At 49.7% G+C, this 21594-nt stretch overlaps 1 protein-coding gene and 1 long non-coding RNA gene across 7 annotated transcripts in view; one reads left to right on the forward strand and one right to left on the reverse strand.

The window, feature by feature from the left end:
• Window positions 1–185: 185 nt before the first annotated feature.
• The window catches only part of Sult2b1 (sulfotransferase family, cytosolic, 2B, member 1), a 29692-nt gene continuing 8283 nt past the window's right edge, over window positions 186–21594 (reverse strand). For 2 of the 6 annotated variants that reach the window (XM_030242793.1, XM_030242792.1), the window contains 6 exons: window positions 12259–12401; window positions 5340–5548; window positions 4192–4318; window positions 3824–3918; window positions 1443–1623; window positions 186–404 (listed from right to left, as the gene is read on the reverse strand). In XM_030242793.1, the coding sequence (XP_030098653.1) occupies window positions 205–404; window positions 1443–1623; window positions 3824–3918; window positions 4192–4318; window positions 5340–5548; window positions 12259–12346 (900 nt within the window). In that variant the 5' untranslated portion in view covers window positions 12347–12401 and the 3' untranslated portion in view covers window positions 186–204. Of the gene's footprint in view, window positions 405–1442; window positions 1624–3823; window positions 3919–4191; window positions 4319–5339; window positions 5549–12258; window positions 12809–12835; window positions 12991–21594 lie in introns of those variants that run through there. The other 4 variants (XM_006540999.2, XM_006540998.3, NM_017465.3 and 1 more) reach the window with 4 other exon arrangements.
• On the forward strand, window positions 12167–21051 carry Gm31597. Its single transcript, XR_391433.4, has 3 exons — window positions 12167–12336; window positions 15199–15270; window positions 20103–21051. It is a non-coding gene; the product is annotated as a predicted gene, 31597 (long non-coding RNA).

The following is a 21594-nucleotide window of genomic DNA, read 5'->3' on the forward strand; positions in this document are numbered from 1 at the left end:
GGGTGATTGTCGAGTCACACTGCCTTCTGCAGCATGCACACATTCTGTCTGTGTGGTGTGTGGCGCATTCTGTCTGTGTGGTGTGTGGCTGGCCACTCTGCCTGCCTGCCTGCACCCCCTGCCTGCCTGCACCCCCTGCTTGCCTGCACCCCCTGCTTGCCCCGGAAAGTCAGCACAGAGGAGGGAGTGGTTGGAGTGATAAGTTTATTGTGAGGATCCTGGGTTGGGGTCATCAGAAGCTGGGCTGGGGCTGGGCTCAGGGTCAGGCTGGCCATCAGGGCTGCTATCCTCTTCAGACGTGTCCCAGGGGAACCTCTGCACCCCGTGCATTTGCTCTCGGTAAACACTGTCAAAAGCCTCACTCTGGGCCACAGTGAAGTGGTTCTTCCAGTCGCCACTGATCCCTGGAGGGGACAGAGGAAGAGCCCAGTAAGGAGCTGTTGGGGTACCCCCTTGCTCCCGTCTCAGCCTTGTTGGATGTCCCCTCAGCCTCCCTCACCATGACCAACCACGCCGCCTGTGTCAGCTGGCCAGAGCCTCCTAGGCATACTGCTTCTTTCCCTTACACCTAGGTGACCCCACACCAGCCCTGTCCTTTGACCTCTGACCTCCCAGATATCTTCTCACAACTCACCTCCCTCTTGGCACCCAAACACCCCTTTGACAACCTGCATCACTTCCTCTGGGACATGTCTCTGCCAGCACAAGGCTCTCTCCCCCTCGTTCCCCTCAGATACCCAACATGGCCTCAACATTCTTCCGACTTGATGGCTGGTCCACCCCAGCCAGGCAATCTAGAGGCTTCACATGAATGGGCCAGTCTGAGGTCCTCACAGCCAGTGAGCTGTCTCAGCAAGGCACTCCACAAGCATGCAGTCCTGAGTACTGGTCCCTCAGACTACTAGGGGTCCACCTCTTGCCCGTGTGGAAAATGCTCTTTAGAATAGCTTGTTAGATTTTGGTTACATGCTGTGTCACCTCTTGTGAGCTCAGGGGCCTCCCTGAGGGATTCCCAAGTCTTGGAATTTAGAACATGAAACCACATGGCGGAAGGATCTGTAGAGAGGGGGTTGACCTGAGTCACCCGGGGATCCTGTGCTGTAGCAGCTCTGCTTTGTCTCGAGACAGACAGCCTCTCTAGCATCGCGGGCTGACCTGAGTCTAGCTGGTTTGAGAGGCAAGCACCACCACACTGAATTACTCTGCACTGAGTGTTAACTAATAAAAAGGTTCCTGGGGACTTTACACTCATGTTGTTAGAGCCCCTGCTTTGGCCTCACTTTGTCCCAGGGAGAGGCCCAGATGGAGGCAGGTCAGCGGGCGGTGCCAGACCTCCTGCTGAGAGTGAAGACACGTCTAGGGTGGCTCTCACATTCCACAGGCCTTCTGGGAAAATGGAGGCCCAGAAAGCCATGCAATTGGCTAGAAGCACCCAGGGGTACCTTTGCGCAGGAACTCCCCCTGGCGGTGGTCCAGCAGGCTGGCCGGCAGCAGCGAGTAGTTGGACATGGTATTGGCCTTCATGGCAGCAAAGGCTGAGTGGGCCACCACAGAGCTCAGGGCCTCTTCACCCAGTGGCCGGCCCAGGAACTCACAGATGCGTTGCACGGAGCCTCGCAGGTCCTGGGGTAGGGAGAGGAGGCGTCAGTGGAGTGGGGACCACTTTGTTTGGCCTGGAGTGGTTCCTGACTCTCTGCCTCAGTTTCCCCATCTCCCTGTTCTCCAGGGTTCTATAGGGTTCTGAAGGAGGCAGGGGAGTGTAGGTTGACAGAAATCAGCTCAGCAACTTACAGAGATTGCTGCTGTGTGTCGGGAGCAGAAGCTGTAGGTGGGGCTACTCTGCTCCTCCCTGGTTGCCCAGTGCTGGTCTCTGGAGCCTAGCCTTCCCTGTCTGCCTCAGCCCAGATGCCAGTCTGCCATCATCCTTGTCCTTCCTGCCTGCCTGTCTTGTGCATATACTCATCTCTGTGTCCCCAACATTCCCACCCTGGTCCACCAGACAGACCATCTTCCCCCTTGCCAGACCCTCACCTCTGGAGCCCCTTCCCCAGCCTGTCTGTCTCTGGCCTCCTTCCCCGTCAGTTCCATTGATCCAGTGGCCTCCCAGGACATAGGACAGAGCCTCCTCCCCGCAAACCTGACTTTCAAGAATAATTTGGTGTGAACCCCTTCTTCCCATACCATTGTTCCCACACCCTCCTCCCTCGGATCTTGGCACAAGATTTCTCTCGATTTGCCCTTTGTCACTGATAAACTCAATTGGCGCTTTCCTCACAATACTTGGCTCACAAGTCTCTGGGCCTAAGCCCTCATTCACATTTGTGCTGATCGGCCTTGGAAGAAACATCACACCCTAGTCAGCAAACAGAGGTCCAGAGATAGCAAGGTACTTGGTCAAAGCTTAATAGCCTGGAAGCTCAGACCCAGACTCCCGATCCCCACAGGTCCCCTCAACCTCACAGCATCTATGGCATCCAGCGCCCTGCATGGCTGGTCACGGCTCGGCCCCACAACCTGCCTTTCCAGGACATTCCTGGTTTCATAACCCTTTATTCTCTGAGCCGCCGGCCTGTCCCAGAAACACACATGTGGGCGGTGCCTCACACCCCAGGAGTGGCCCAGAAGCTGTGCTAGGCTCCATGGCCCAGTTTTTGGAGGTTTGGAGATAAAACCTGAGGAAATGTAGGGAGGGAGACATGGTGCTGAAGCCTTTTCCAGAACTTGCCACCAGAAGAAAGGTATCAGGATAGACTATGGGGCAGCAGGGAATTGCTGTGTGTCTTAGGCAAACACCCGATCCACTCTAGAGCACGAAAGGTCCACTTTCCTCCCCTGAACATTGCTGATAATTTACCAGGGTAAACTTAAAAAAATTACAATTTTTACAGCTCACAATAGGTGAGCCATTGGCATTTTAATATATATATGTATATATATATATATACATATATATATATATACACACATACATACATATATGTGTATATATACATATACATACATATATGTATGTATATGTATATATACTTTGAAAATGTTTTTATTACATTCGTGTGTGTCTGTGTGGTGTGTGGTGTGTGTGTATGTGCATGTGGAGGGGACAACCAGCAGGGGTCACAGTTCTCTCCTTCCACACTTGGGGATCGAACTCAGGCTATCTGGCATGGTAGCAAGAGACTTTATTCTTTGAGTCAACATGTCAACTCTCTTAAACTTAAAAAAAAAAATATTACGCGTATGAGTGTTTTACCTGCTGGTATGTATGTGTACCATGAGGGCTACAGAGGCCAGAAAAGGTCACGCAATCCCCTGGAACTGGAGGTGCAGGCAACTGTGAGCCACTGTGCAGGTGCTGGGAACCCATTCCAGTCTCTGCAACAGCAGCCAGTGCTCCTGCCCACGGAGCCCTCTCTAGGCGTGGCTTTTCTTTTATTGTTTGGGTTTTAGTTGTTGCTTTTTGTTTTATCTTATATGTTTTTGAGGCAGGGTATTACTACGTAGCTCTGGCTGGCCATGAACATGCCTGCCACCCACCTCTGCCTGCCTCTGGTGGGCCTCCCTCTGGAGGAGGAGGCTTCCCCAGGGCCTTTGCACTGGCTGTTCTGTCGCAGACTCTCCTGGCTGCTTGCTTTCCTCTGTTGCTGTCTGTGTGGTGACCCTATCTGATCTTGAGTGGATTTGCCCCATCTGCCTCTTGTTGCCCCTTCCCTATCCCCAGACCCCCATAAGTTTTGTTTCTCCACTACATGGACTGGTAGGTAGTTGGCAGGGGTCTAGGAGCATGTGGTGAGGGAGGAGGGCCAAGGGCAGACACCAGACGAACCTGCTGCAGCTCCTCATAGGTGATAAACAGGAAGTTCTCTTGGTTCTGCATCCGGATCCAGCCCTTGATGTGGTCAAACCAGGAGCCAAACTGCACTGCAGGCAATGGAGGGTGTGTGAGGGCCAGATGGCTCCCAGGACCAGGCTGCGCAGGCCACTCTATCCTGGCTGCCTGGAGCCTTTCAGCCAGGGTTAGAGACCCACCCTAGCCAGCTCCTGTCTGTGCAGCCCACCATGTATCGCCCATCCCCGAGCAGAGAAGGGACCATATCTCTGCTCTTCTGCCTCTTGGTCTCTGTCTCTTCTGTCTCTGCATGCATCTCTGCTGGCCTCCATCTCGCCCCATCTCTGTTGCTTTCTGGTCCTCACCTTCTCCTTTGAGGAAATTTTGAAGGAACTGGTCGGGTGTACCAGGGTCCTTTAATTGCCCAGCAATCTTAGAATAATAATAGAGGGAGACCACGACATCGCGGGGGTTCCGGCCCACGTAAATCACCTGTATGCAGACAGAGGGGAATGGAGAAGGTGTCAGATACAGTAGGACCCTGCCCCTGAAGGTCTGCCTTGTCCTCCTCTTCTGACTCTGCAGGCAGAACATACTCTCTTGTTTTGTTTGATTTTTTTTTTTAAACATTGCTATATTATCCTAGGCTGGCCTTGAACTTGCTACTTAGCCAAATATGATCTTCTTGCTTCTACCTCCTGAGTACTCAGATTGCAAGTGTGTGTCAACCTGGCGGCGGTGGTGATGCACACCTTTAATCCCAGCACTCCTTAGGCAGAGGCAGGGGGATCTCTGGGAGTCTGACACCAGTCTGGTCTACAAATCCAGTTCTAGGAGAGCCAGAGTTAAACACGGGAACCCTGTCTTGAAAAAAACAGGAAAACAAAAAACAACAAACCAACCAACAAACAAAAAACTCAACCCAGCCTAACCAACTAACCAGACAGACAGACAGACAGACAGACAACCATGCACCACTGGGGTGCAGCCTGGGGCTTTGCATACTAACCTATTGCCCTATCAATTTAGCATCTGGCTTCCCTAGTCCCTCTAGCAATTTTCAATTTTTTTTTTTTTTTGGTTTTGTTTTCTTTTGCTTTTTTGTTTTTTTGTTTTTTGTTTTGTTTTGTTTTGTTTTGTTTTGTTTTGTTTTGTTTTGAAACAGGGTTTCTCTGTATAGTTCTGGCTGTCCTGGAACTCACTCTGTAGACCAGGCTGGCCTCAAACTCAAAGATCCATCTGCCTGCCTCTGCCTCCCGAGAGCGCTGAGATTAAAGGTGTGCAACCACCAGTGCCCGGCTTTGTTTGTCTGTTTGTTTGTTTGACAGGGTGTTGTTTTGTAGCCTAGGATGACCTGGAAATCATGGCCACTCTCCTGCTTTGGTTTTTCAAGTACTGGAGTGACAGTCATACATGACCATGAGCATAGAGTCGGCTCCCCTTTAAAAGGTGGGCTACCAAGGAAGGGCCGCATGTCAATCAATCAGATCCACCCACCGCCCATCCACCTCACCTTAGCCTTGGAGCTGAAGAATGCCTTCGTGAAGAGTTCAATAGGGAGGTGAGAGCTCATAATGCGGGGGCTGGGCCGGTCTAAGACATTGAAGGCGCTTATGATGGTCTCGCACCAGGGCGCACGTTGCCAGATGGGCTCCGATCGGATCCACGAGGGATCCCCATCTTTCAGGATTAAGCAGACGATCTCAATCATCCAGTTGGTACCTACCAGGAGAACAGGAAGGTTAGCTGGATGTAAAAAGGGGGCGGAGGCTGGGGAGGGGGCAGAGGCGGGGGAGGAGGCAGGGGTGGGGGTGAGGGAAGCTGTGGGACTAGAATCATAGTTCCCAAGTCAGCACTGTGCTTGGAGCCATAGGAAAGCAGGACCGAGGCAGGGAACAGAGCAGGTGTGGTGGTACACGGGTGCCCTTCCAGCACCCTGGAAGCTACAGCAAGAGGACCACTATGAATTTCACGCCTGTCTGAGTTACAGTTTGAAACTCTGTCTCAGAAAGCAAAAAAACAAAAACAAAAACAACCAACCAACCAAACAAACAAACAAACAAACGCCATGGGTGTGGTGGTTGAATAAGAAAGGCCCCCATAGGCTCATAGATTTGAAGTCTTAGCCACCAGGGAGTGGCACTATTTGAAAGGATTAGAATTCTACTTCTTGTTGGAAGAAGTGTGTCACTGGGGGGTTCAAAAGCTCAAGCTGGAGTCGTTCTCCTCCTGCTGCGTGAGGGCAAGGATACAGACCTCAGGTCTACCTGCATTGCCAGCCACGCTCCATGCTTCATGCTCTGAGGATAATGGACTAACCCCCCAAATAATGCTCATAAGCTTTGCCTTGGTGATGGTGTCTCGTCACAGTAACAGAACACTGACGAAGGGGGCTGGAGAAATGGCTCCGTGGACAAGAGACCTGACTGGGCTTGTGGAGGACCCAGGTTCAATTCCCACCACCTGCATGGCAGCTCACAACCATCTGTAACTCCAGCTCTAGGGGATGTGACCTCCTTTTCTGGCCTCTGTTGGCAATGCATATGCACAGTGCACAGACATAAATGCATGGGAAACACCCATCCACATAGAATAAAAATAAAATAAAATAAAATAAAAAGATTTTGTATGTGAGTACCCTGTCACTTGTCTTCAGACACACCAGAAAAGGGCATCAGATCCCATTACAGATGCTTGTGAGCCACCATGTGGTTGCTGGGATTTGAACTCAGGACCTCTGGAAGAGTAGTCAGTGTTCTTAACCCACAGAACCATCTCTTCGACCCCATAAAAATAAATTTTAAATAATTTAAAAGATTATATGAATGCTCTGTCTGTATATATACCTGTATGCCAGAAGAGGGCATCAGATCTCATTATAGATGTTTGTGAGCCACCATGTAGTTGCTGAGAACTGAACTCAGGACCTCTGGAAGAGTAGCCAGTACTCTGAAGCACTGAGCCATCTGAGTTCAAGGCCAGCCTGGTCCACAGAATGAGTTCCAGGCCAGCCAGGGCTAAACAGAAAAACCCTGTCTCAACACCTGCTCCCCCAAAAAAAGAAAGAGAGAGAGAGAGAGAGAGAGAGAGAGAGAGAGAGAAAGAAAATGGTGACTGGAGAGATGGCTCAGTGGTTAAGAGCACAGCCATCTATAATGTTATTTGGCGCCCTCTTCGGGTGTGTCTGAAGATAGCTACAGTGTACCCATAAGTACAATAAACATCTTAAAAAAATAAAAATATAAATAAATAAATAAATTTTAAAAAAGGAAAAGGTTTAGGGCCATCAAGATGGCACAGAGCATGAAGATACTTGCTACCAAGCCTGACGACCTGAATTTCGGTCCTAGGAGTCACATAGAGCAAGGAGAGAACCAACTCCCACAGGTTGTGCTCTGAGCCGCGCATGCTCTGTGGCACACACACACACACACACACACACACACACTATGGTGGGGGGGGTATATGTTGTGGCCCTTTTCTGGCCTCTGCAGGCAATGTGCAGAGATAATGCACAGACGTCCACACCAGTAAAACACCCATATGCATAAACTAAAATGAAATCTAACCACCAGGAACTCCAGTTCTGGGAAAATTATGAGTCTGTTCCCCAGGGCTGGCTGCTCGTGGGACCTCTGGGCATGGTCAGGCTGGACACTGCTGTATCAGCACTGGGTATTGATTACCTATCACTTATCTCTGCTCATCTGCACGACAGCCTGCAGCTCAATGAGCAGGTGGTAACCCCTCATTCAATCACAGGGCCCCAAAGGCTCTGTAATGCAGCCACATAAGCTACCTTTTGTAATGACAACTTTGGAATTTTGGTTTGTTAAAACACACACACACACACACACACACACACACACACACAAACATTAACACACATTAAAGAATATGTTTTTGTCTTAATCCTGGGTGTGGGGATGTGGAGCTGCTTCTCAGCAGCTGACTATGATTTGCCTCGTGCTTTAGCAGGGGTGCGATTTTGCCAGCTGCTGATAGTTTCTGAGACTAAGTGACATTTGGAATTCTGGGGACTTTTTAGAGGGTATATAAATCCTAGGGCCCTGATGGGCAGGTTGGGTTATTAGCCATGGTTTGTTAAGTCGTCATGCAACTTGCCCCAGGATTGCCACACATCAGTAGAAAACAGTCTAACAAAAATAACCCCTTTCTGGCCCTGACTTTATTCAGGGATATCTTTCCTTTCTTCTCTATCATTTTTCTCTCCTATCTAGTATCAGGGAGTTGAAAGAGTAGAAAAAGCCGGGCATGGTGGGGCACGCCTTTAATCCTAGCACTCAGGAGGCAGAGGCAGGCAAATTTCTGAGTTCGAGGCCAGCCTGGTCTACAAAGTGAGTTCCAGGACAGCCAGGGCTACACAGAGAAACCCTGTCTCGAAAAACCAAAAAAAAAAAAAAAAAAAAAAGATTTGCCCAGTTGTGAATGTGTGCCCGTCAGAGGGAAACACTGTATCTTCTATAACTCTCCACTTTCTTTTTACAGAAAGGGTCTCCTAGTGAACATGGACCTTATCTTTTCTGCTAAACCGGCTGTTTAGATATGTTTGTCTCTACCCACAGCCCTGGGGTGATAGGCACAAGCTATTCACTATGCCTGACATTTTTGTGAGTTTAGGAACTCAAATTCAAATTGTCAGCCATGGCAGCAAGTGCATTTCCCTGGTAAGACATTTAACTGCCCTTATTTAGTTATTCTTGTTATTATTGTTGTTTTCAGGAAACGGTCTTACTATGTAGCTCTCTGATTGTCCCAGAACTCACTATGCAAACCAGGCTGGCCTCAAATTCATAGAGATCTGCCTGCCTCTGACTCCTGGGCGCTGGGATTAAAGGCAGTATGCCTGGCCAATTTTTGTGGTTTTTGTTTGTTTTGTTTTGTCTTCTTTAAAAAAAGATTTATAGCCGGGCGTGGTGGCACACGCCTTTAATCCCAGCACTCAGGAGGCAGAGGCAGGCAGATTTCTGAGTTCGAGGCCAGCCTGGTCTACAAAGTGAGTTCCAGGACAGCCAGGGCTATACAGAGAAACCCTGTCTCGAAAAACCAATTAAAAAAAAAGATTTATTTATTTATCTTATGTATATGAGTAGTTGTACAGATGGTTATGAGCCTTCATGTGGTTGTTGGGAATTGAACTTTGGATCTCTGCTCTCTCCAGTCAACCCCGCCTGCTCTGGTCGGTCCCACTCACTCTGGCCCAAAGATTTATTTATTATTGTATATAAGTACACTGTAGCTGTCTTCAGACACAAGAGGGCGTCAGATCTCATTATGGGTGGTTGTGAGCCACCATGTGGTTTCTGGGATTTGAACTCAGGACCTTCAGAAGAGCAGTCAGTGCTCTTACCCGCTTAGCCATCTCGCCAGCCCTTGTTTTATCTTGTATCTGTCTGTCTGTAGTAAAATGGATTGAGTTGAGAGTTTCAGAAATGTAAGGCAGGGGCTTAACCACTAAGCCACACCCCAGCCCCCTACTGAGAGACTCTAGGCAGGGGTCTGTACTGCTAAGCTGCATCTTATTTCTTTTGACTTTCTTTGTCATGAAGCACATTTAGATCACATTAAGCAGCTGGGCAGTGGTGTCTCATACCTTTAATCCCAGCAGGCAGATAGATCTCTATGAGTTCAAGGCCAGCTTGGTCTATAGAACTGAGTTCCAGACAACCAGTGCTACACACAGAGAAGCCCTGTCTCAAAAAACCTCCACCGCTAACATATGCACTATGCTGCCCAGGCTGGCCTTAAGGCCCCTCCTTCCTCAGACTCTGGCCTAGCAAAAACAGCAGGCCTGTGTCACTGTCTTGGATCTGAATCTCTTGAATCCTCCTTTCTGCAAAGGAGCTGGAGTCAGAGAGGCTCAGCCTCAGTGGAGAGGCTCTCGCTCTCCCTAGCTCTAGCTACCTTTCTCAACGACCAGGAGAGGGCGCCAGAGGAATATAATTGCCCTACACTGTTCTTAGCTGCGACATGCGACTAGCGATCTGTGAGCCCTTTTTTTTTTTAAGATTTATTTATTTTATGTATATGAGTACACTGTACAGATGGTTGTGAGCCTTCGTGTGGTTGTTGGGAATTGAATTCAGGACCCTGCTCGCTCAGGCCCAAAGATTTATTTATTATTGTATGTAAGTACACTGTAGCTGTCTTCAGACACACCAGAAGAGAGTGTCAGATCTCATTACAGGTGGTTGTGAGCCACCTTGTGGTTGCTGGGATTTGAACTCAGGACCTTCAGAAGAGCAGTCAGGGCTCTTACCCGCTTAGCCATCTCGCCAGCCTGATCTGTGAGCCTTTTAGGGGATATACAATGACAAGAGCCCTCCACCAGGACGTCTCAGGACCTCTTCAGTGAAGCTGAATCTGGAGACAGGAGCAAGGAAGTCCCGCCCCGCAATCCATGGCTGCGTGTGTGTGTGTGTGTGTGTGTGTGTGTGTGTGTGTGTGTGTGCGCGTGTGTGCGTGTGTGATTTTCCCTGCAGAGGGTGGGGTCACTCCTGTGCCGGCTGCCTCTCTATGCTCTTGAAACCCTATACTGGGGACCTCATCATTGTGACTATTTTAAGTTCCAGGTTGAGTTGGCAACATTTAAAGACAACCATGTTGTTTTGCAATAGTCACGCCTGTCTTGACACCCCCCCCCCAAAAAAAAAACAAAACAAAAAAACAAAACAAAACAAACTTGTCCTTTTTCCAACAGAAACTGCAATCCTTAAACAAATGCCCTCGCCAGGCAGTGGTGGCGCATGCCTTTAATCCCAGCACTTGGGAGTCAGAGGCAGGTGGATTTCTGAGTTCCAGGCCGGCCTGGTCTACAGAGTGAGTTTCAGGACAGCCAGGGCTACACAGAGAAACCCTGTCTTGAAAAAACAAAAAACAAAAAAACAAAACAAAACAAAAAAATGCTCTCATTTCTCACCTTAGGTAGGCCCTGCCCCACCCACCCTGCCCCCATCTCACTCCTGTTACCGCCCTAGCTGCTCCCCCCCTCCCCCACCAAGCATGGCTATTTTAAGGGCCCCATGTAATTCCTTTTGTGTCTGGCTCCATTTTTTTTAGCATGATATCTATAAGGTTCATACTTGTACTCGGTGGGGTGAGTTAGGGCTTTTTTGGGTTGGTTTGTTTGTTATTTTATTTTTTCTTGATTTTGGTTTTCTGAGACAGGGTTTCTCTGTGTAGCCCTGGCTGTCCTGGAACTCACTCTGTAGACCAGGCTGGCCTCGAACCCAGTCTGTACCTGAGGATGACCTTTAACTCCGACCCTCTTACTTTCCCCTCCAACATGCTGGGATTACAGATGTGCACCATGTAGCCAGCCCTCCTAGTTCGCCTCAGCTGCCAGCACAGCCCAGAATTACCCAGATCTCAGCTGAGCTGGGGGGTTGACTCCATTGGTCTGAGGACATGTTTGTGATAGATTGTCTTCTTTTATCATTGTTTATTTGTTTAAATATGTTTTTTGTTTATTTACTATTTGTCTCCCCATGTAGCCCTGGCTGGCCTCGAACTCACCTGCCCCTGCCCTCTTAGTGCTGAGATTAAAGACATATGCTGCCCGGGGGCACACTCTTGATAGCTAATTGATAGAGAAGGTCCTAGCCCACTCAGGGCAGTGCCCCTCCTGGGCAGGGGCCTGGGGTTTATAGAGTTAGCTGAGCAAGCTCTAAGGAGCCAGGCAGTCACAGCAGGATCCTGTGTGATTTCTGCTTCTGTTCCTGATTGCGTTGCTTCTCTGTGATAAGGCTGGGGCCTGGAAGTGTAAGCCACACAGGGCCTGTCTTCCTTCGGTTGCTTTTGGTCAGGTGGTCTATTACAGCGACAAAGAGAGAAGCAGAATGCGCAGTGGCTTTCCTTCTCTGTGAAGACTGTGGAGTAGTCTGCATGCGAATTCACACGAAATGAGGAACCTCCTCCACAGACACGCGCGGTTCCGAGAACAAGCAACAGCCAGGGCAGACAGAGCGCTCAGAGAGAGCCAGATTAACCTTCCAGTGGATAAGCAGAGGTTTACCCAGTGACACTGTGCCCAGCAGCACACACCTGCCATTCCAGAACCCGAGACACTGAGACAGCAGGACCAGCTGAGGTTCAAGGCCAGCCTGGGCTACATGAAAACCTTTCTCAACAAAAATGAACAAATTACCCAGCAAACCATGCGCGGCTGGTGGCACTCAGTGCTGTGAAGGCTTGGGAGACAGGGAAGGATTGGGGACACTGTGGCAGCCCTAGAGGGGAGGGGACATTAGCTAGGCCTTCAGAGTCTCCCTGGAGCAGGGACTTAGTGCGCAGTGCAAAGGAAGGTACTGTTAGCAGAGGACAAGCTGCCGGGTTCTGCAAAGCAGGCTCCTCCCCTTCCTCCTCCCTTCTCTCCTCCCTTCCTCCCCAGCCCAGACTAGCACTACCGGTACCTGATTTGGGGTAGGTGACAATGAAGATGTCGTCGTCCCGCACGTTGCTAGTGTTCTCAGCCAGACTGAGGCTCTCCGGTGAGTACATGCCGACAGGAAAAGGGATACCTTTGTATCTGAAGTATTCACCTCCAAAATTCCAGCTGAAAGAGGGGAAGGGCACGTGTAAAGAAGACCAAGGAGGTGGGCAAGAGTCGCAGGGCCCTCCATTCACACGCCAGTGAGGAGTGTCCTTTCTCTGAGCCCCGTGTGTCCACCTGAGGAGTAGATCCACTTCAACTCCACCACAGCAGTCCCGTGATGTCATACTGTCGCCCCCACACTATGGGTGTAGAAAGCTGAGCGTGGAGGGTGGGAGTGACTCGCCCAAAGCTACGCTTCTGGTAGGAGGAAGGGTACTTCATGTCTGCAAAGTGGAGCTAAGTGTTCTCCTTATGTCTATTCCACATCCCAACCCTGGAGGGCGACACCACGTCATCAGGCCATTTTCCGAACGAGGAACCCAAGCCAAAGGTGGCAGGTGCCCCCGCCAACGCTGCACGCTGCAGAGCCCATGTGAGAACCCACGATGACTCACCGAGAAGCTAAAACGATCTAGCTGTTTGTCCCAAAGCCATGACGCATTTACGCAGCCACGAAACCGAGTTTCCAAAGAGAAGACTGAACCTAGACCTTTCAGAATGGTGCAAGAAGTGGTCCACTACGGAGCCCCGCCCCATCCCCCCCCCCCCCGCACTGTGAGCCCCGCCCACAGCCCTCTATTAATTTGTTGGAGACAGAGTCTCACTAAGCTGTTCTGGCTGGTCTTGAACTTTTGATTCTTGTGTGTCAGCCTCCTAAGTAGCTAGGATGACAGATTTGGGCCACCAGGCTCATGTGGGACACATATTTTATCTACTGATTTTTTTGTACTGATGGAGCTTGAGCCTTGATGCTGACACATTAGGCTATCACTCGACCACCACGCTACAACCCTTGGTTTCATGTTTTGAGGGAAAAGGAAACCACAGCATATTGCTTTGTTTTGAAGAAACGCACCCACTAAAAGTTCCTAAGAACAGCCTGGCTTCTGGATGCCGCATCTGCTTCGTTCCTCTGACTGGTGGGACCTCTGTGAGTGAGACCAGTGGATCACATCACGCTGGTCATTCCCAAAGGCTGAGACAGGAGGACAGAGAACTAAAGGCCAACTCCAAAAGTACAGGGAGATTTGGACTCAAAAAGGAAAAGACACTGGGGTGTGGTGGCGCACACTTTAAGTCCCAGGCAGAGTCAGGGAGATCGCTGAGTTTAAGGCCAGCCTGGTCTACAGAGTGAGTTCCAGGACAGCCAGGGCTACACAGAGAAACCCTATCTCGGAAAAAAAAAAAAAAAAAGACAGGGTTTCTCTGTGTAGCCCTGGCTGTCCTGGAACTCACTCTGTAGACCAGGCTGGCCTCGAACTCAGAAATCTGCTTGCCTCTGCTTCCCGAGTGCTGGGATTAAAGGCGTGCGCCACCACGCCCGGCTGAGAAACCCTGTCTTGAAAAACGAAAAAAAAAAAAAAGAAGAAAGAAAGAAAGAAAGAAGAAAGTTTGTAGTGGTAGAGCCCCTACCTAGAATCCCCATTCCAGCTTACACTTCTACATTGCTGTTCATCACTAAAGGAAGTCAGGACTGGAACTCAAGCAGGTCAGGGAGCAGGAGCTGATGCAGAGGCCATGGAGGGATATTACTTACTGGCTTGCTTCCCCTGGCTTGCTTAGCTTGCTTTCTTATAGAATCCAAGACTACCAGCCCAGAGATGGCACCACCCACAGCCCCCCCCCCCTTGATCACTAATTGAGAAAATGTCTTACCGTTGGATCTCATGATCTCATGGAGGCATTTCCTCAACTGAAGCTCCTTTTTCTGTGATAACTCCAGCCTGTGTCAAGTTGACACAAAACCAGCCTGTACACCCAATGAGGGGCAGGCGACGTGGCTCAGTGGTAGAGCCTCTGCCTAGAACTCCCCAGTGAGGGATGGGCATGGCTGTATGGTGTGTCACTAGGCCCTAGAACAGCAGTAATGACAATGCTGACAACGAGAGTTTGGTTTTGAGGTAAAACTCAGACACATGGAGGAGAAGGCATTTAGGAACGCTCACTGTGGGATGCTCTCTGTGCCTTGGGTTTTCTGGTGTATAGATGGATATAATGCCTGCTACCTTGTAGCATTTTGTAAAGCACTCGGGGCTCTGTCTAACCTGGAGAAAGCATTGTATCAAAGTTGGTTAAATTTCCACAGAGAAGAAAGGCAGGAGGCTGGCTGTAAGTGGTCAGCATCCATCCTGGTTTGAAGCTCACATCCCATAAATCTGAGATTTCTAAGGAATAACCATTTTGTCCAGCAGTGGCCCAGCATTATCAAGGCCCTGTTCAGGCCAGCCTGCTCAGTGTTCAGCCTGTTCAGTGTGCCTTGTAAGTTGTAAATTCTCTAGATACTACATTTGTTCAGTGATGTTATCCTACCCCTCCATAGGTTGAACCCCAGGAATGTGTGACATCACCAGTTACCAGGCAGATTTGGATGACCAGGCAGGAGCAGTGAGGTCAATGGTTACCAGGCAGATTAGCTGGTGAAGGTCTGCCAGTGGCAAAGTCTAACGAGCCTTGCCTCCTTGAGTCTCCGTTTCCTCACCTGTCACAAGCAGCCAGCAATAATTACTGCTTCAAGCCTTCAGTCCTACTGAGGATTATAAGTGCTTGTATATCTTAAGTACTGGGCTTTTAAGAGATACTCGGTGGTTAGCCCCAGGTATGCTTTAGTCTTTGATCTCACCAATTCCTTGAGAGAGCTATTTCTCTCTCATTACAGGAGTGGGAAACTGAGTCACCTTCCAAGGAAGGTTAGCCCCAGGTATGCTTTAGTCTTTGATCTCACCAATTCCTTGAGAGAGCTATTTCTTTCTCATTACAGGAGTGGGAAACTGAGTCACCTTCCAAGGAAGGATCTTGTGCCCGTAGGCACCCTGAAATCGTTCCTGGATAAGTAAGTAAATGAATATGGACACCTGGCCCACTGTTCCACCGGTTTTTTGTTTTTTTTTGTTTTGTTTTGTTTTGTTTTTGTTGTTGTTTTGTTTTGTTTTATCTCTGAATGCAGCTCAGGTCCTGAGAGGCCAAGTGGCGGGGAGTCAGGGCTGCTGGCAATCAAGGTCAGACATGAGGCAATGAATAAGGGAGACAGCGACGGCTGAGTAGATGAACAAGTGGATGAAAGAACGAGGGGATGAATGAATGAGTGAATGAATGAATGGACGCACAACAACAGAGTCAAGGAATGCTCTCAAGCACTTGTGTCCCCTCCCTTTCCTGTGCCTTTAACTCTGGGTACTGTAGGGACCTCATCAGCCAGAATGTGTAGCTCTGGAGCCTCCCAGAATCCCTTGAGCCCCCTGTAGGCTCCTCCTTATCCCTGCCTTAAGGCCAGCTCTGGCCTCCACCTGGCCTCTCCCTTCAGCTGTGTCCATCTCTCTAACACCCATTGCCCCTAGGGTCACACAGGCACTTTGGGCTTTATGTCTTGTGCCTTCCTGAGTCCCTGTGCCAACATCCACAGATGTGTCTCCCCTGCTAGTGGTGAGGGCTCGTCCTCTGAAGGCGCCAGCTCAGTTCCTATCGTGGAGAAGGGACACAGGCTGAATTTGGACAGGTTTCCATGTCAGGAGACCGATGGAAGGAAGGAAAGCCACTATCGCCTATAACTTAACCTGCTGATCATGTTATAACCCTGCCTCCACTGGGGCCCTACAGTCAGCTCTTCCCACCTGCAGGCGAGGACCCACCCAGGACTGGGTGCTTCTGCTCTCCCCATGTTTATAACCACAGCACCTCTCTTACTGACAGTAGTAGCCATGTTATTACAAGAACCTACAGGGCACTCCCATCTGCTGTCCCTCTGTGCCACCGTCTCTGTCAGCCCAGCTCACGAGCCTTGTTTCCCTTCCTGCACCAAGACAATCCTGCTGTAGGGTTTTACACAGGCTGTTCCCATAGCTTCCATTCCTCTACAGACTCTTGCCCTTCCTGTGTGGAATCTGCCACAATGTTACTGAACATCCTAGAGGCCACCGGATGGACAATGGGCTGGCCACACATGCTCCAGCCAGCGAGCTGCCCCCCCCAACACACACACACACACACACACACACACACACACACACACACACACACACTTGTCCCCTTCTGACTTGTTTCTGTTCACATAGCTCAGGCTGAATATTGTCTCATCTTACATGAAACACGGATGGGGCTCATAGAGGCTTTATGTTGAGGCTTTGGTATTTCAGATAAAGCACACATTGGGTGCCTTGAGAAAGGGTCCTGAGTCTAAACTCCAGTTTACAGACACTTCCCACGCACCTTCCATAGCCTCAAAGACATTTCATCCACGTTTTGGCTCTGACAGGTTCCATTGAGGTCAGGCATGCAAAAAGCTTGTGCCTGTAGTGTCATGCCAGCTCCGAGAACGGTTTAGGTTTTCAGATCTCCCCAGTGGAGGTAATCAAGTTGTATATTCTGGTTCTCTTCTCTGTCCAGGGGCTTTCAACAGTGAGGAATGTTTTTCTTTAGATTAACTGATTTACATGTGTGGATTGTGTATGAGTACCACATGCAGTGCCTGAAGAGGCCACAAGAGGGCGTCAGGTCCCCTGGAACTGAAATTACAGCCGGTTGTGAGTTGCTTTGTGTGTGCTGAGGATTGAACCCAGGACCTCAGCAAGAGCGGTAGTGCTCTTACCCACTGAGTCGTCTCTCCAGACTCAACAATTGTTTGGTTTTGGTCTGTCTTTTTTGTTAATGTCTTCAAAATACTCCCAGCACTGCCTTCACTAGAGAGAGAGAGAGAGAGAGCTTCCACCGCTGAAAGAATGGAATTTTTGACACACAGTCCTCCCCAATCTGGTGGATTCATTCACTCAGCAACACTGTGAGGCTTCTGATGACCCCTGACTTAGGGAGGAGTCAGTGGAGGTTCAGAGAGGCAGAGCCATCTGGCTAACATCACACAGCTGTGGAGGGCAGAGTGGATGTGAACCCAACAGATTAGGAGGACAAGAAATTGACCCAGGCTGTTCAGAGATGCCCTGGCCATACTGTATCCAGCCCCACACAATGTCAGTCCCATGAGCTGATCAATGTGAGGATCAATATAATTATAGTTAATACACCTCGATGGAGTATCATAAGCAAAGCTTGAAAAACACTCTCGTCCTGGGCGTCGAACCATGACAAACAAAACATTCTGTAAACAGCTTGCCACAGAAGTGTGTGGACTTGGGTTCGATCCCCAGCACTGCCATGAAAGCCCTAGGTGGGAGGGTTGCCACATGTACCTGTCACCCAGCACTAGGAGGGCGGGTCCCTGGTGTTCACTAGCCAACCAATCTACTCTAACCAGAAGCGTTTGACTTTAGTGAGAGAATCTGTCTCAAAAGAAGGTAGATGCTCTTGGCAGGATGGCTTAGCAGAAAAAGCCACCTCCCAAGAACCTCTGGTGGAGGCAGAATTCTGATGGACTCTTTTGAGCTGTCTTGTGACCTGTGAGCACCCGCCACTGCATGCATACATATGTAAATGGTGGGTGACTCCTGTGACTGCCAAGGTTAACCGCTCACTTTCACATTCGCCATGCATCTGTGCACCTGAACACACACACACACACACACACACACACACACACACACACGGAGACACACACACACAGAGACACACCACACACAGAGAGACATACAGATACACCACACACATACCACACACACAGACACACACATACACACCACACACACAGATATACCACACACAGACACACACAGAGGCACACAGACACACCACACACAGAGACATACAGACACACACATATACACACTCAGAGACATACAGATACACACACACATACACACACAGAGACATACAGACACAGACACACACAGAGGCACACAGACACACCACACACAGAGACATACAGACACACACACATATACACTCAGAGACATACAGACACACACACACATACACACACAGAGACATACAGACACACACACCACACAGACACACACAAAGACACACAGACAAGTGCCAAGGTTTGGGGGAGGCAACCATGAGCCCCAGACAGAGTAGAGTAGGAGATGGCTCTGCACTCGCCTGGCTTCCACTGGAGAACACCCATTTCCGTGGGATTCCTGTCCAGTGACTGAATCATAGGAACAGGAAGCAATGCAACCACATTCTGAGGAAGCAGGGCACAGTGCAGGCTGTCGGGGAAGATGGGTAAGTCCAAGGCCTCGGAAGGGCTTTAGGAATCTCCCACGGACACACGTGTGTCACACCTCCTGAGGCGTGACATGCTTCCTCTGACATCAATTTTACTGTATTGCTGTAGTTTTGTTTCTTGAGACAAGGCCTCACTAAGTAGCCCAGGTTCTACTCAGATTCCTGGCAATCCTTCTGCTGTCGGCTCCTTAGTGCTGGGATTACAGGTGTGCACCTTCACGCCAGGTCTAGACGGTACTGGACATGGAACCCAGGGCCTCATGGATGCTGGGCAACTAAGCCAAATCCCGAGCCTGTGGCTCTATTTATTAAGACTCATGAAAATAAACACTTGCCATCCGTTATTACAATGATGGTTGGTGACTGGCCAGGGACTCTCTTGCCTATTCAGGACATTTGAGAAGGAACCTCACCACACCTCTACCTCACTGCTGGAGGACATCGGAGCAATGGCCAAAGATATGTCAGGCTCCTTCACTGGAGGGTGGCCAGTCTGTTGTCACTCACTGATAGTTCATGAGCCCTGGCCAAGAGCCAGGGGCTCTAAGAGCACTGACAATCCCAATGGCACCTTCTGTCCTTGGGATTGATTCAGACAGCTCCATACGGTGCCGTTATAAACAACAGAAAGTGATGTGGGTCTGAGACTGTAGGATTTTGCAAGTTTAAGACCAGCCTGAGCTACAAATCCAGACCATGTCTTATAATAAAGGATGAGGGAGAAGAGAAGAAGGAAGGAAATGAGAAAGAGAAGGAGGAGACAGAAGTCAGAGAGGAGGAGGAAGGAGAGGAAAAGGAAGGGGGAGAGGAGGAGGGAGAAGGGAGAGGAGGAGGGAGAAGGGAGAGGAGGAGGGAGAAAATGAGGAAGGGGAGGAGGAAAGAGAGGAGGGAGTGGAAGAGGGAGAAGAGAGGAAGAAGGAGAGGGGAGAGAGAAGAGAGGAGGAGGGAGAGGAGGAAGAGAGAGGGGAGGACATAGGATTAATCTCAGACAGGGAGCTCTGTAACAGGACATTTCCATTTTGATCACAGGAGGTCAGAGGCACCCTCTGAGGAGGTAACATGTAGAAAACCCCTGAGAGGGTGAGGAAGCAGCTGTGGGTCTCAGAAGGAGCCATGTGTGGAATCTGATGTCTGGGAAGACTGTAGCCTTAGTTCAGCCAGCTCCCCGCCCCCCCCCCCCCACACACACACACACGGCCACAGCTGCCAGGCTGTCCTGCTGATTCACGATGGGGCTCACTTGGAAGAGTGGCCCCAGCCTGAGCCAGCTTCCTTACATCACAGCCAGCATTTATAGCAAAGTCCAGTGGCCCAGCCTTTGTCTACCTTCCTCACATCCCGCTCACCTCGGCGCTCACGCTGTCTTCTGCATCGTGCATCTGTGCCAGTGTCCCCCACTCCACTCACAGGACGGCTCACACTTAGCCACACTGGCTTCCCCTGGCCGGGGAGGCTCAGTCCCAGCATTTCTGTGACGCATGGCAGGCTCAGACAGCACCTTATTTACCTTCTGGCCACCACTTAACACCTAGTGTTTCCTGCTTTCAGTGAATCTTCCCCAACGTAAATGTGTGCTACCTTCAAGACAGGAAGAGGAGGGGGAGTCGGGTGGGGGGCATGGCCCCACCCCTGAGACCTAGGGATACACAGATGACCTTGAGAAAGAAGCCAGTGAAGGACACAAGCTCTACACTGCAGCATTGAAGATCCAGAGCCAAGAGGAGGAAATGAGTGCTCAGCGAAACACTTGCAGCCAGCCCATCACAGAAACATGTTTCCATCTTGTTTGTTTGTTTTTGAGTTATAATTTTTGTGTAGGCTTGCCTGAAGCTAGCTCTGTAGACCAGGCTGGTCTCGAACTGAGAGATCTGACTCCCCAGTGCTGGGATTAAAGGCATATGGCACCACTACTGGTGTGTTTCCATCTTGGCAGTATCCTCAGATGACATCGTTTCCATTTCTGAAATTCAGTACACAAACATCTGCTGTAAAGAAGTCGGGAATCAAACTGAACTTAGTCATCCAAAGCCCGGAATGCGTGGGGGTCAAAGGTCTTGGTGCACGTGCCTCAGGTTAAAATGAATGAGGCAGAGAGCTGGGTGTGGTGGCGCACACCTTTAACCCCAGCCCCTGGCTGGCAGAGACGGGTAGATCGCTGAGAGTTCTAGGCCAGCCTGGTCTACATAGAGAGACCCTGCCTCAGAACACAAAACAAAAAGTAAAGGACGGGGTATGGCTGATGGTAGAGCACTGGCCAGACATGCCAAGGTCCTTCCTGGGTTCAATCCTCAGTGTTATCCAAAACAGACAAATCTATTTAGGTTGTAAAACAGGTCTAGCTGTAGATCACGCATCTGCCTGCAACCATGTGTTCATGTGTAAGCAACTGCCAAGGTCATCACCACGTGAGCTTCAGGAGAGAAACCTATGTGTGGTGTGTGTGCGCATGGGCATGTGTTGTGTGCATGTGTTCATGAGTGTGTGCATGTGTGCACGTGTGTGTCATGTGTGTTCATGCATATGTTTTGTGTGTATGCATGCTTGTATGTATTTGCATGTATACATGTATATGTTGTGTGTGCATGTGTGTGTTCATGCATGTGCATATGTCGTGTGTTTGTGTGCGTGAATGTGTTGTATGTTCATGCATGCATATGTTTTATGTATGTGTGTATGTTGTATGTGTGTGAGTGCATGCCTGTGTGTGTATGTTGTGTGTGTGTAAGTGCATGCCTGTGTGTGTGTTTTATGTTTGTGTGTGTGTGTGAGTGCATGCCTGTGTGTGTATGTTGTATGTGTGTGTGTGAGTGCATGCCTGTGTATGTATGTTTTGTGTATTTGTGTGAGTACATGCCTGTGTGTATATGTTATATGTGTGTGCATGCATGCATGTGTGTTGTGTATGTGTATATGTTGTGTGTGTGTGTGTAGTACACATGTGTGATGTGTATTCACCTCACTGGCTTCATGCTGGCCCTGGGACTCCTGTTGGCAGTCTCCCTCCTCCCAGCTTTACTTATAGCAAACCTCACAGCTCACT

This window comes from Mus musculus, chromosome 7 (assembly GCF_000001635.26).
Source record: "Mus musculus strain C57BL/6J chromosome 7, GRCm38.p6 C57BL/6J".
Classification (NCBI taxonomy): Eukaryota; Metazoa; Chordata; class Mammalia; order Rodentia; family Muridae; genus Mus; species Mus musculus.